Genomic DNA, 14,977 nt, shown 5'->3' with positions numbered 1-14,977 from the left:
CAAGGAACAATTATAGTCAGCATCCCATCCATAACACAGAAAGTAACTTATTTCCACACTTTTATTGTCACAGTACAAGTACATTTTGGACGTTTTCCCCCTGAGGTCTGAGGAGGTTTTGAGGTTTATGTTAAGTTTTGAACATTAAGTGATTATAACTGACTATATTTGTGGCTCAGGGGTAGAGCAGGTTGACCGCTGATCACAGGGTTGGTGATTCGATTCCCATTCTTCCCAGTCCACATGTTGAAGTGTCCTTGGGAAGGGCACTGAACCCCAAGTTGCTTCGGGTGGCCAGGCCAGCGCCTTGCATGGCAGCTCTGCCATCTGTGTGTGGATGGGTGGATGGGTGAAACTGTAATGTGCTTTGCTCAAGTATGGTAGAAAAGTGCTATATAAGTGCAGTCCATTTACCATATTGATGCTTGTCCGGTTAGGGGCTAATGATATTAATGATGAAACATACATATTATTTGTAAAGTCTTTTGAGACAAAAAATTTGATTTGGGGTTTTGCCTGAGGAAGGTTGTACAGACCAAAATGTTGTCAGTTTTTTAACATCTGCCTTGTACAATCTAAACAAATGAAACTGTCTTCAACTTGCACCTTTTAGACAACATGAACAGCTTGAACACTGGTCTGAATAATGGGCCTATCTTTGTACTTGTCAGAGCAGCATCTCTTGTTTATATGACACATCTTACAGTATCTCAAAGTTCTTATCCAACAGGATTCTGTTTGGCACTGAAAATGTCCATGTCAGCTTTGTAAAACACATGCACCATAGTAAAATGCTGTTGCAATAAAAAAAAAATCTATTTTTTTTTTTTTTTTGTAGTTTCAGAAGTTAACTACACGAAAAACGCCTAAAAAGTAATATAGTTTAATTACCAGGACGCTACTACAAATGCAGTTAAATTAATTAGCCTACATGTAGTTCACTACTCCCCAACACTGATTATTATTTTACTTTGCCACAAGCCATTAATAAAACTATTCACTCATGAGCGAAGCTATTATTCTGAAATAATAAGCGGACGTCCGTCACCTCACTACCGGTAACTTGCCTCTTGAGAAGTGCATGAGTACGAGGTATTACGGCTGACTTGTCACACTCCTGCTGGTTTCCTTGTGAAGTTGAACTGTCCGTGAAGCGAGCTCTCATCTCCGTGAAATCCTCCACGGAGAAAACGCAGATTTCAAATGACACACACTTTTACCCACACAATTGCCAACAGCGCCATTTTTGTCAAGAGCAGACGTCAGATATGACTCCGACGGTCGACACAACGTGCAGCGACTTCACCCCAGATTCACACTGTTTACCTGTCGACGGAATGGCGCTTTAAGTGACAATTTAAGACACGGAAGAGAAGACTTGCTGAATGAAACTTTCTATCATTTCTACTGGAGTGGTTAAGAAGTATTTTTTTTAGGGGTGCCGTTTTTGTTTCAAACAGCCGAGTTGACTGTGACTGTGGACCGCTGGATGGGACGCAGATAAAAATGTTTGCTCACCTCAAGTTCTATGTTGGGAGGTTAACAGCAATGTCAGGGGTCGCCCGTTTTGGAAAATGATTACAAGCAGCACCGACGGTAAAATAATGGTCAGAAGATGTCTACTGACGTTCAAACCGTTCAGGTAAGCGACAAAGAGCTGACGACCTTATTCTGTACCCAGTTTCCCTTCAGTCTCGAGCAGCAGTTGTTAGTAATGAGTAAGCTAAATGTTGGTGTTTGTCACTGTCTACGTCTGTGTGTTTGGCCATTAATTTATCAATCAAATGTCTCGAAAGTGAATAGAAAGTTTTTACTCTGAGCTATGGCAACACTGAATTGTATAGCCTCTAGAAAATGCACGCATTGTGTGCATGATGTCTAACCAGAATGTTTTGCGTACACACGCCAGGTGTTCCTCATGCAGACGAATTAAATTTAGGTTCCTGTGGATGAAGGCGCGGCACACAATAATAAATCATGGAATATCCCTTATAAATTAGCTTGTACCTCCAGTAGGCAGAGCTTTAACTTAGTTCCTTGCATCGTGGAGAGCTCAATTATGCTCTTACTGTGTGGTTGGGCTTTGTATAGGAAGATGTACAGGACATTATTACACATTATAAACAGTTGGTACTTCACAGCTCATTGTGCCATGCTGTGGCAGCCTGCTTTCTCTTATTTGCCAGGATTGCTTTAGACTAATGGGAGGCTTTAAATCATTAACTCAATTCATGTATTTCCATATATATATAAAAATGTGTGTGTGTGTAAAGTCTGGGAGTCGGAGAGCAGTGACTAAGTGTAGTACAAGATCTAAGGGTGGTTACTACCCGTGACCTTTTACTGTACACACCTACCATCTGGTAATATTGTAGCTGGAGTGTCCAAATAATTATTCTTGTGGTGCTGGAGCAATGGTGCAGCAGCCTTTTGTAAACTTGTGCCTGTGAGTGTCCACTCAGTGCAGTGTTTATTCAGACACATTCTAGCCTCGACAACACAGATAATAGGGGCTTGTCACAGATGATCTGCATTGATTTCAAAATGAAGCTCTGTCTAGAGTAGAGCTTGGTTTTCAGTCATCTTACTATGGATGGCAGAAAAGACCAAAAAAAAAAAAAAACTAAATCTGGGGAAGATGAGAGTTGCCTGACCAGATTTGAAACACTGCATCTTCTGGGGCACCAGGACAACCAAATTGTCAGTTCATTCATTTTTGTTCATTTTTGTACTGGCAAGAGCTGAAAGTGTTAATAACCAAAAATGCTACTTGCCATACTTTAGTTAATGTGAAATTTGCAAGTCAAAGTGCAGTCAATGTATAAGTGCTGTGAAATCCCAATTGTTCCCAGAATTGACGCTAGTTCAGGCACCTGGAAAGGTTTCTTGGAAAAAAACCACAGCTAACACCTACACCATGGCTCCTTCACACTTTGCACAACTCTTCTTGCTTCAAAATCATCTACCTAAAGGCAAAATCTGATAAGACTATATGTGTGAGGAAGCCAATTAGCTGATAGCAGATTTCTCTGTCTGATCCAATTAAAGGGACCAGAGCATTTACTTTAAGCCTGTTAATTAAAGTCTTGCAGGCCAGGACCGAGGCCTAATCCTTTCATATCAGCCACCTAACACCACTTGGGAAAACATCTGAATGATCGCCCTAGGACAGCAGTAGGCCAGCTCTGTACACCCACAGGAACCGAAGATTTCCACTTTTTTTCCTCCCATAGTTTGTGCTGTTTACAAGCCTTGCAACCGTTTTCCGCTGTCTTGCACGCACACAAACATGCACAGGACTATTAATCATTAGATCACAGACAGAGAAACAGAGTGGATTAGAAATTTTGATGGTTAGCAGTAAAAAAAATCAGCCCATTTTGGTTCATGTCCTCTCTGTAACCCCTTATCTTTTGAAGCCTGTCACTGGGCAATTGGGCAGGTTTTCTTACTGTAATAATACAAGGCACTGAAGATGGGAATGAAATACTGTAATGGGCCTGATGAAATGCATGAACAGTTGCTCTAAATCAGGTCATTGGTTCTGATTTTTCAGCTTCCACTTGGGCTGCGTTCACATTACAAACCTTAGTCTAATGCTCAGTGCTGAATTAAACTAGTATCAGTAGTTTCCAGTTTCAGTTTTCGGTCACTGTTTTGAGCTCGGAGGAGGAGGGCCTGAGGAGAGTGTGATTATTTGCATACTAAAGTGAGACATGGATCCATGAGGAGAGAGAATGGCGTTAACATGATGCCACTTGGCTTTGAAACCTTGTACTGTAATCCTGCTGATCACAGTGAACATCACATTAAAGTGTTTAATAATCTCCTTCCCCCACCAGCAAATCAAGATGATAATCAGAAAAGGGATGTCTAATTTCAGTATGTTTTCATGTACAAATTGTTTGTCTACTTTCAAGTGTAGTCAGTCCTGGGATTCAAGATCTCAGAGTCCAGCTCTGATTGCTTTGCTCACAAAATGTATGCAAAACAAAGATAAAATGATTTATTGGTCATATAGCTGTTATTACACTAGATGTAACCCGTTACTTGAGCTTTGATGATTATTCAGTGTCAATTTGTTTTTGTGGTATGCAAGAGCAAAACACTTCCTCTCAAAGAGGCTCTAACCCTGTGTTCATCCTTGAAGCTGTCTGGGTGTCTTATGACCTGGGCACATGCCAAACCATAATGCATAATGCTTTATACTTAACAGATTATTTAACTTGATCCCTTTGGGTCAATCAGATCATCTTAGCAAATGTTCTTTTGAGTGGCCATCCTCGCCGTTGATAGGAGGCCTCGTCAGCATTAAAAGCTTTTGCTCAGAACTTTGCCTGCCTGTGACTGGAGCTACTTACCATTCCAGGAAGTGTTGTCAGATTTCACACTGGGCTGTGCATTCGAGCAAACAGCTCTTGCCTGGCTTTGGAGTTATGAATAATTCCTCCCTTTGATATTGTGAGATTTAGTTTTCCAACCTTGGATGCAGAGCATGAAAGTTTTAAAGTTTACCTGTGTGAGGTTGGGCCTAAATTATGAAGTGAATTGTGATAATTAGATTACATAAGTGGGTGTTTTAGTACATTGCTGCTTTTGCTTGAGATGCATTCTTCATATGCTAGAGATGGTTTGTAAATATTTTTGAAAAATTGCAATGTGTTTGTCCAGCTAATTTACATGATTGAGGAAAGTGCTGAATCGTTAGTCTTTTACTGTCATATAACCCCGCCTTTGTACTACACTGCTGCTACAAGATGTTCCAAGGCCTTTCTCTTGTGGGAGTTAGCAGCAGTGCAGCAGACATTTTGAAAGTAGGCCTTGACTTGTTAGTCATGGAGGTCACTTGGTTTTGTCCAGTGGATGAGAATCACAGACAGCTTTGCCTCTCTAGTTCCCCAGAGTCTTGGCATATGAAGATAACCTTTGATCCATTTACACTGAAGACAGTAGCTTAACTAGGACAGGATTTACACAAATACAAAAGAGATCATTTTCAGCTCTTTAAAGTCAAAGATCTGATTCTCTCATGGCTGAATTTTCCCATCTGGGGTTTGGTAATGTTTCCTATGTCAGATCTGTGCCATGGAGTAGAATAAAGCAGAAGTTTAGTACAAAGCCAGGTGTGCACTGTAGATATGAACTGCTATTCTTGATGTACTTAGAATATGATCACCTGAGATCATGTCTCCTGCCAAGAAATTTTGTAAAAAGCAAAGCAATGATTAGAGAACTGGCCTGTGAATGAAGATGTATTTGATATCTCAGGGAGACAGTAACTCACACTGAAGCCTGAATCACCTGGTCATTTGTTGTGACCCACAGTAGGTTTTGTGTGGACAGAGGGCTGAGGGAGACCAGGTTGTGTATTCAGACGGCTGACTTGGCATTTTAGCTGTATTCACAATTTACTGTACATTCACCTTAAATGGTTTGATGTTTTTGGCTCTTCTCTGTCCTCTTCTTGCTTTTCCTTCCTGTCCACTTCTGATATTACACAAATAATCACATCTATTTTGCCTGCACTCAGGGACAAACTGCTCGCTCTTATTTTGGCATGCATCTAGGACAACTGCCAAGCAATAACATGAACATTCGAAAATGTTTCAAGTGCTCTTTGGCTTCAGTTTCAACTTTTCTACGTTATCATTGTTCTATTTACTCACTGCTCCAGCTCCTGGAAGTGCTGCGTGCAATTTCTTGACCGTCTCTTCATTGCTCGCCTCTTCCTCCCACCTCCACATTTTCCATCCTCTTCCTGTGTTTGCATTTCTATTTTCCCTCGATCTTTTTTGTCTGCCTTTTCTCCATCTTGCAAAGCCTCCTTTGCAGTTGTCACACCTTTCGCCTTCATCTACTCCTTTTTTTTATTTCTCAACTACTCACCCAAAACATCTATTTACCTGTCCTTCCCCATAAATATGTCTATCTGTCTCAACTCCCCTCTCCTCTGTTCCCTCTCTCCTCCCCTTGTGTTGCAGGATATTCGTGGTGGGAATTGGCTTCTTCAGCCTGTGCTTTCTAATGACCTCTCTGGGGGGGCAATTCTCAGCCAAGAGACTGGGGGACTCCCCCTTCACCATCCGCACAGAAGGTACCGTTGTGTGCTGTGTACAGTGTGTGTGTGACAGAGCATGTGTGTTTGTGTGTAAACCATTCCTTCACTGACTTGAATTTCTGCAGTGGCACTGCATATTACGATGCTATAACTCTCCACAGTCCTGCTGGTGCTTTACTGCCATGTGCCACTTTGTCAAATCTGCACCGCCGCCACCTCTAGAAACCACATATAAAATGGCCTGGAATATCAGGATGAGGCAAAGAAAACATAATGGAAATGTAAATGCCATAGCAGAACCAGTATGACCATTGAATATCATTCATATAACCTTCAGCTGAAAAGCTGGTTTTTCTGTGGTTGCCGTCAAGTGGTGAGAGATAAATCAACATACTAATAAAACAGAATGGATATGGTGGGCTGGGACTGAGATAGAGGGGCCAGCCAGTAGCTTGGAAATTATTGGTCTGATTCTGAGCAATGACAGCAGGGTGGGAAGATAATATTATATCTGTGGGTTTCTGTCTGCATTGAGATGGCAGCTCTGTTCTTGCTTTGTCACAAACTGTATATTCCAAAGCTGTGTGCGAAACATGCAGTATATTTCTAAATATACTGTATGTGAATATACTGTATATGTTTGGTTAAATGGTGTTTATTAGCAGACAGTACTTTACAGTGAGGCAAAACAACAGACTGTGCACAATTTACATAATAATAAATCCACTTCATGTTCATAGACTGACAAAAATCACTCCACTTTTTTCATGTGCTATTTTTGATGACTTGAGAAGAATGATAGGCAATCCAGTCTGTAATGCATTTTACATGTCCCTGCAATAGATTCTGTGTAATAATTTCCACCACATGTGGCAGATCACGTTCTGTCTGCGATGCTTTTTTGATCCATCCTCTGTGCGGCTGTATCCTTCACCAGGTCCGTCTACAGAGCAGGTCACTTTGGTGCTGAGTTTTTTGTGTAGGCTATTTTTCTTCATGTTTGAACTTCTTCATTAAGTAGGCTTTGTAATTACTGTTCTTATTTCCTACTTTGTTGTGCTGTAAAAAGACAAAGACTACTGTTAAATTAAATGTAATGGTTACAGTTGTTATGAAACATGCACTGCACTGAAGTTAAAAAAAAAAGTTCAACATGGGCACTGCGCTCTGTGACATCTTGACGCATCCAATTGCAGAGAACCTGACAAGTCACAAAGAAAATGGAGGAGAAGCTGATTTTGGCAGAACCACAGCCTCTTCTTCTTTGCTGTAGCTCGTCTCCTCCTCCTCATCAATCCAACTAAAGCCAGAGCGTTTTGCTAACATGTAGATAGATAAAGTACATCATGCATCCAAGTCCGCTGTCGAAAAGCTAGTTAGTGTCTGCTAACCACCTCCTGGAAAGCTTTTTAGGTTGCCTAGCAACTGGCGCCCAACACTTGTGCAATTTGCGCATGTGCGCCCAACCCCCGTGCCAAGCGCAGCACAAACCGTGTCCTATCTGAAAGCCCTTTCACATTAGCTACTGGTTGTACCTGACCTAATGAGACTGTTCATACCAGTATATGAAAGAATGTTATGTCTTCATTAAGAAGTGAAAACTGAGACAAACTAGTGCTAATCAGTCCTCGACAGAACAAGCAGGTATATTGGACATGATGGGGAACTAGCGCATTGTCTGTTAGTGTGGTCATTTGTCCACAGACATGACTGTGAGATAAATATGATCCTTATCACGGGTTTCCATTAGGGGTGTGATATTAAAGGGTGATGATGTTTCTTGTCGAAGTAAAAGCTGTTTCATGATATCAGCAGTCTGGTAAAAATGTAGCACCCTGCTGTATGTTAATGCAAGGGGCTGCATTGATCGGGAGGGGGAGTGTTGTAGGTGTCTAAAATACAGCCACATTTTGATGAGTTAAGGCGAGTGGCTTCATTCACATTTACAGCCCACGAGTTTCCGTTGTGTTTTCGTTAGCCATGCTGCTAATGTAGCCAGTGATAGATAAAAAAAAAAAAACACAGTTTAACATCCAGTACTAATGAAAATTCATGGTGTGTCACTGTGCTAAGTTACCTGTGGCCCAAATTCAACAGTGAATAGCGGTTAACGCTTACGCTAACAAGGTAAATTAATGAGTATTTTCCCGTGGGCTTCCATGTCCTAGTTGTACGTGATTGGTTAACACAGTGCAGTCAGAAGCTCATGCATAGTTTGTGCACAGTTACACCGTCTGAAGAGACTTGTGAAATCATACAGGAGAGAAGCCAGTCAGTCGAGTTTGTGGCAAAACCTTTTACGGTGCTTGCATATTGTTGTCTTTTACTGCATATGATAATTCGTACTCTAAGTGGAACTGAAGTGACATTCATTACAAGATGATTAGTTAAAACATTTAAAAATGCACCTGCAGTGTTTTGCATTTTGTGACTTTCAGTCAAATAAGACTGTTTTTCCAGTCATATATGTTGTCATTGAAGATTTCATGAAAGTTGTGTTAAAATGTCGTCTTGCCTCTTTCTCATGAACCCACTATCATGTATTGTCTTGTCTCATGAGCCAAGTGTATCATCACACCCCTAGTTTCCATATTTCCGCACAACATTGTTGGCTGTACTTGTATTGCACAGACACCGCGGCATGTCTATGAACAAAGTCATATCTCACCAGTGAAATGTCATTAACACATTGCCCATCTGGTGATATCACATGACCCAGAGCCTGACGGCCAGCGGCTTGGCAAAAAAAAAAAAAAAAAAAAAGAGTGCCACTGTAAACTCCTTCTGGACAAAGTGTGAAGATTAAAAGTCAGAGGTCATTTTGTTGAGGCCAACCACTTCTCACTACTGCCAGAGTGGAAATAAGAACTCTTGTGTCCTGCGTGCACATGCAGCATGTGTGTGCATGCTTTGCAGTATTTGAAGCATGCCATGTCTGGGTGAATATGAGCGAATGACAGACCAAAGGTTAGTGTAAGTGTGAACCAGCCAAATGTTGGTGTGTGCTGTTATCTGCCAGAGAGAAAGACGAAGCAGTGGAAGCAGAAATTAGCCTCCCTAACTTAATGCCGAGATACAGAAGGATATTAAAAATAAGTACAGTGTGAGAGAGAGAGAGATAATGGCATAGAAGGGTGGGGTGTCATTTGGGATTCCTTTGTTTGTGATAAATTAAGATTGTGTTGGTGTGATAAATTAGGATTAGTGTGTATATGTAGTAAAAAGTACTTGATTAATACCTGATTAATCAACCGCAAACTGCATTGCACCCTGGGTAGACATCTGAAGTAAGCTCATTAAAAAGTGTATAGTGTCCAGCTGTGCTTCCTCTTATGAGTTTATTTTCTGTGTGTCCTGGTATTACTAACACTGTGGGGACTAACACCTGTTTGCGCACTTGCATTGTAGGGACCCGGCCTCCTCACTTGTAAATTGTTGAATTTTAGAGATAATACTTGGTTTAATGTTAAGGTTTAGGTTAAGAATAGGGCAAGTAGTGGTTATGGTTAAAGTTATGGTAATTCTCCAGGAAATGAACATCTGTCGATGTACAGTCTCTACGAAGACTAAACAAATGTGTTTGTGTGTATCCTTTTATGTATTTTAAATGCTTTTATGCACAGATTATACCCATATCTCTACATCTGCAATGTGCCTGGATAGATTGGTTGGTGTGTATGTCCCACTGTTTCACCCTCCTTTCTCCCTTTATGCTTGTCTTTGTAGTCTGTTATCTCATACTGTTTTTGCTGCTTTCTTCCTTTATGGGTGGGTGTGTGTGTGTTTGTGATGAGCTGGTAGGAAATTGGCTGTTAAATGGGGCGACAGCAGCAATGTGGACAAGATTGAGACCAGAGGGACTGAGAGACCGATCCATCTGGTCTCTGCAAATGAGCCCCACAAAACAACTGGCCCTTTCATTAAGCCTCTACTCACCACCTGCAGAGACGCACACACACACACACACACACACACACACACACACACACAGTTTCACTCCTGTGTGTCATTAAATACATGACATTTCAAGAGTATAGAAGTATAGAAATGCACATTTATATTTTCTCAGAGTCTTTGTGTGTTGGTCTTTTCACATAGACTGGCAAAATCGAGCTACTTAATTCACTAGTGACTTTAACAGTGCAGTCATTTATATTTGCCCTGGAGTCATTACACTTTGCTAGTCATCTGTGTTTTTTGCACACCCCGGGCAGGATTAGGTTTTTATTATAACCAATGTTTGTGACCGTTTGACAGCTGCCAAGAAATACCTCATTTCTGGTCAGGGAGCAGCTTGGGCTCAGCCGTGATTGGTTTTTATATTCAAAATTTCAACTCACAAGTGCCGGGATTTTAGCTACAACTTTGATGATTAACCGTGTTTATCTCAAGTAATATTTTAAGTCGGCAACTGATGATTTCACTGGCCATAATGACGGTTGTTAGAAAAGTAATGGTGTAAGTTATGTTTAATGTAGATCTTGATGACTCGGGTAATGGGGACTCAGCTGATTATTCTTTGGTGACTCGGACTCAATTATAACATTGGCGTCAAATATATCACTAATGCATCATTTTGATATGCATGACCTAAAAGCTACAGTATGAAACTCTTTTTTTTTTTTTTTCCCCCAAAAATATGTTAGTTGTAGAAATGTTTCAGAAGTTGTCTTAATGTGGAGAGGTGCTGTTGAATCTTCCTGTGGTACAGACTCATTGAACAGCACTGGCAGCAGTGCAGAGATTATTATTGGAGCAGGGAGAGGGAGTGCTGGGCGGAGCGGAGTGGATTGATTTGGTGAATCATGCTAGTGCTACCTTAAGTTACAATCCATCCATGTTTTCTCTAGAAATGTGATTTTTCTGTACCCGACTGGTTTAAAAACCTGGTGTTCTTCTTAATAAATGCTATGTCAACCACAAATAAAAACCTGTAGTTTAATTTATACAGAATAATCACTTCTTTGATCACATTTACTGCTCATAACCATCGGATTTAGTTATTTTTTTTTCCCCAAAGTTTTACGAAGGTGACTTTGTAAACTAAAGAGTCGGACATATTTACAGTATCTGCAGTAGTTTTATTCGATATAGAGCTAAGATGGCGCTGACGATGGCAGCTTTGGTTACTCTTGTGTTTTGTTGTTTTTCGTTGTTTTCTTGGTCTTTTGCGGCTCATCCCAGATTACTTTTACCAGAGAAGAACTGTTAAATATCAGAAACCTCACACCCAACTACCTTTCTCCAATTTTTGTGAATGAAGAATACTGTATGGACATTCTGATTGGAGGCCCAGCTGCAATCTCCGGAATCTGAAAGAATCGCCGGCGTGGCAAATGAGCGGGCACCTACTGTAGGTGAGGCTACGCCAGAGAAGGACCCGGACTCCACTCCCATCTATCCACCTAGCAAATCTCCGCTCCCTATTCAACAAGATGGATGAAATTCTTCTCGCCAACAGGACTAACTTTGACTTTGCACGCTCTGCTGCTTTGTGTTTCACAGAGACCTGGCTCAGCGATTTCCATCGCGGACAGCGCGATGCAAGTACTGGGCTTCCAGGTGTACAGAGCGGATCGCGTAAAGGAGTTGTCCGGGAAAACGAGAGGAGGTGGAATCTGCTTCTACATAAATGAAGGTTGGTGCACAGATGCCACAGTGCTACAGAGGACATGTACCACAGACCTAGAGACTCTTGTTATCAACTGCAAACCCTTTTACTCTCCCCGTTTCAATGCTAATGGGAGTGTACATAACACCACAGGGTAACGCTAGCGCGCTACGGCTCCTGGCAGAACTGATAACTAGCCTGGAGCTAGAACACCCCGAGTCTCCACTCGTTGTTCTACGGGACTTTAACAGAGCAAATCTCACCCACGAACTGCCCAAATACAGACAGCATGTCACCTGTCCCACCAGGGACAAAATCACACTGGACCACTGCTACACATCAATAAAAGACGCCTATCGCTCTGTCCCCTGCGCAGTTCTCAGACACTCAGATCACTGTATTGTCCATCTTATTCCATCCTACAGGCAGAAACTTAAAGCTGCAAAGCCTGTAGTCAAAACAGTGAAGAGCTGGACTGAGGATGCTAAGTCAGAGCTACAGGCCTGCTTTGACTGCACAGACTGGAGCATATTTGAGACTGCAGCTACAGACCTGAATGGACTCATTGACACTGTGACATCTTACATCAGCTTTTGTGAGGATGTGTGTGTGTCCCCAAAAAGACCTTCAGCACATACAACAACAACAACAACAACATCAAGCCCTGGTTTACAGTCAGATTCAAGCAGCTTCGTCGTGCCAAAGAGGAGGCTTACAGAAGTGGGGACAGGACTCTGTGCAGCCAGGCCAGTAACACACTGACAAGGAAGATCAGAGCAGCAAAGAGGAGCTACTCTGACAAGCTGAAAGCTCAGGTTTCAGCCAACGATCCCTTGTCTGTCGGGGAGCCTAAAAAGCATCACTGGCTATAGGAAACCATCCCCCGCCTGCTGTGGAGGACCGTCAACTAGCAGACGACCTGAATGTGTTCTACTGCAGATTTGACAAACACTCCCCCCTCACCCTCCCCACCTCAGACCCAGCAGCTGCTCCCCGACAATCACCACCCTTCCCTCCAGCCCCCCCCTCTAACGATCTGTGAAAAGGATGTGCATGGCCTCTTTAAAAGACAAAAGATCAGAAAGGCACCAGGCCCAGATGGCGTGACCCCCTCCTGCCTGAAAGTATGCGCTGATTAGCTGGCCCCCATCTTCACACTAATCTTCAACAGGTCACTGGAGTTGTGTGAAGTCCCCTACTGCTTCAAACGCTCCATCATTCCAGTCCCCAGGAAACCTCCATCAGTGGACTGAACGACTACAAACCTGTCGCCCTGACATCTATAGTTATGAAGTCCTGGTGTTGGACCAGCTGAAGGACCTCACACCCGGGATCTCTTCAAACGCCTCCCCTCTGGACGGCGTTACAGGTCACCGTATGCCAAGACAACCAGGCACAGGGACAGTTTCTTCCTGTGGGCTGTCCCTCTGATGAACACTTGAATATGACAGTATGACTGGACAATAACCCTCAGTGCAATACCTGTAAATATACATTGTACAGATTATACAATATTTTTTAAGTACTTTTTTTAAGGATTTATTCCTATTTATCTCATTTCACAATGAACATTCCTTTGTCTATCTGCATTGTTTACTCCCTGTTTATACTGTTTATTATGTTATACTAGTCTTATACTGGTTTACTGTTTACTTGCCCCTTGCATGCGGATATGTACACGCACATTGAGAGCCAATGTACCAGAGTCAAATTCCTCATGTTTCCAACACACCTGGCCAATAAAGCAGATTCTGATTTTGATAAAAGTCTGCCAAGTCTGCCATTTTGATACTGGTTATTGCAGGACTATGGTTCTTGTTACCATTGCCAACTCTGAGAGACGAGACACTCCAAGTAACAGTGCTGATTTATTCAAAGGATCACAGGTAAAATTAACATTACACGCTCAGGTATCTTGCACCTCCAAACTGCTCGCAGGCAGATGTAAGATGAAAGACCCTGAGCCCACCAGGCCTATACATTATATCACCTCGTTTGGGCTAGCCCCATACTACACAGAAACGTCAACCGAGACGTCTCTGTTGCCAGCCTTGCAGCTGGCCATAGCAGTAGTCAAAACATGAAGCAAATCAATGTGCATGTGTGTGTGTCTGTTGATTAAGTGGTGTGTAGCTAAAAACATTCTCACGACCTCTAGTACATGTCGTGACTTAAACATGAGAACATATTATGCCTAAGGCTACAGTTCTACACGTCGTAATAATAATATTAAACACCCTGTCTGCAGACAGTCATCAACTCTTCTCTCTAGTTATCCTTGACCAGATGTACCCTGTAGAAACTCATAAGCATGCCTAAGCATTTAACAGTCTAACTAACATTTCTAATACATAAAGTATCTATCCAATTTCTGACTAAAAATACCTAACATTATAGCCAACAGTAATCTTTTACTGTTCGTTTTTCTATATCTAAAAATCCCCATTTATTACTGATATTTGATGTCATTGTTGAACTTGTACATCCTGTGTTGACAAAGTCTGTTGTAATAGCTGTCATCTATGGCTAATCAGTCATAATACAGTATGTTGACAACAAAATCCATCCGGAACACAAGTTGACAAGGTCCTTTTTTTTTTAAATATATACAGTGGGTACGGAAAGTATTCAGACCCTCTTAAATTTTTCACTTTTTATTATATTGCAGCCATATGCTAAAATCATTTAAGTTCATTTTTTTCCTCATTAATGTACACACAGCACCCCATATTGACAGAAAAACACAGAATTTTTGACATTTTTGCAGATTTATTAAAAAAAAAACACATATCACATGGTCATAAGTATTCAGACCCTTTGCTGTGACACTCATATATTTAACTTAGGTGCTGTCCATTTCTTCTGATCATCCCTGAGATGGTTCTACACCTTCATTTGAGTCCAGCTGTGTTTGATTATACTGATTGGACGTGATTAGAAAAGCCACACACCTGTCTATATAAGACCCTACAGCTCACAGTGCATGTCAGAGCAAATGAGAATCATGAGGTCAAAGGAACTGCCTGAAGAGCTCACAGACAGAATTGTGGCAAGGCACAGATATGGCCAAGGTTACAAAAAAATTTCTGCTGCACTTAAGATTCCTAAGAGCACAGTGGCCTCCATAATCCTTAAATGGAAGACGTTTGGGACGACCAGAACCCTTCCTAGAGCGGGCCGTCCGGCCAAACTGAGCTATCAGGGGAGAAGAGCCTTGGTGAGAGAGGTACAGAAGAACCCAAAGATGACTGTGGCTGAGCTCCAGAGATGCAGTCGGGAGATGGGAGAAAGTTGTAGAAAGTCAAAGA

The 14,977-nt window shown here is 41.8% G+C and overlaps 1 protein-coding gene across 3 annotated transcripts in view; it reads left to right on the top strand.

Annotated features, from left to right (window-relative positions):
• The first annotated feature begins 1,048 nt into the window (after positions 1 to 1,048).
• LOC109966254 (alpha-1,6-mannosylglycoprotein 6-beta-N-acetylglucosaminyltransferase B-like) overlaps positions 1,049 to 14,977 on the top strand; it is a 133,555-nt gene continuing 119,626 nt past the window's right edge. For all 3 annotated transcript variants that reach the window (XM_020610968.1, XM_020610967.1, XM_020610966.1), the window contains exons 1-2: positions 1,049 to 1,642; positions 5,982 to 6,094. In XM_020610968.1, the coding sequence (XP_020466624.1) occupies positions 1,575 to 1,642; positions 5,982 to 6,094 (181 nt within the window). In that variant the 5' untranslated portion in view covers positions 1,049 to 1,574. The remainder of the gene's footprint in view (positions 1,643 to 5,981; positions 6,095 to 14,977) is intronic.

The sequence above is a fragment of the Monopterus albus genome, unplaced genomic scaffold (assembly GCF_001952655.1).
Source record: "Monopterus albus unplaced genomic scaffold, M_albus_1.0 scaffold108.1, whole genome shotgun sequence".
In the NCBI taxonomy this organism is placed as follows: domain Eukaryota; kingdom Metazoa; phylum Chordata; class Actinopteri; order Synbranchiformes; family Synbranchidae; genus Monopterus; species Monopterus albus.
This window is presented reverse-complemented; position numbering and strand designations above follow the sequence as displayed.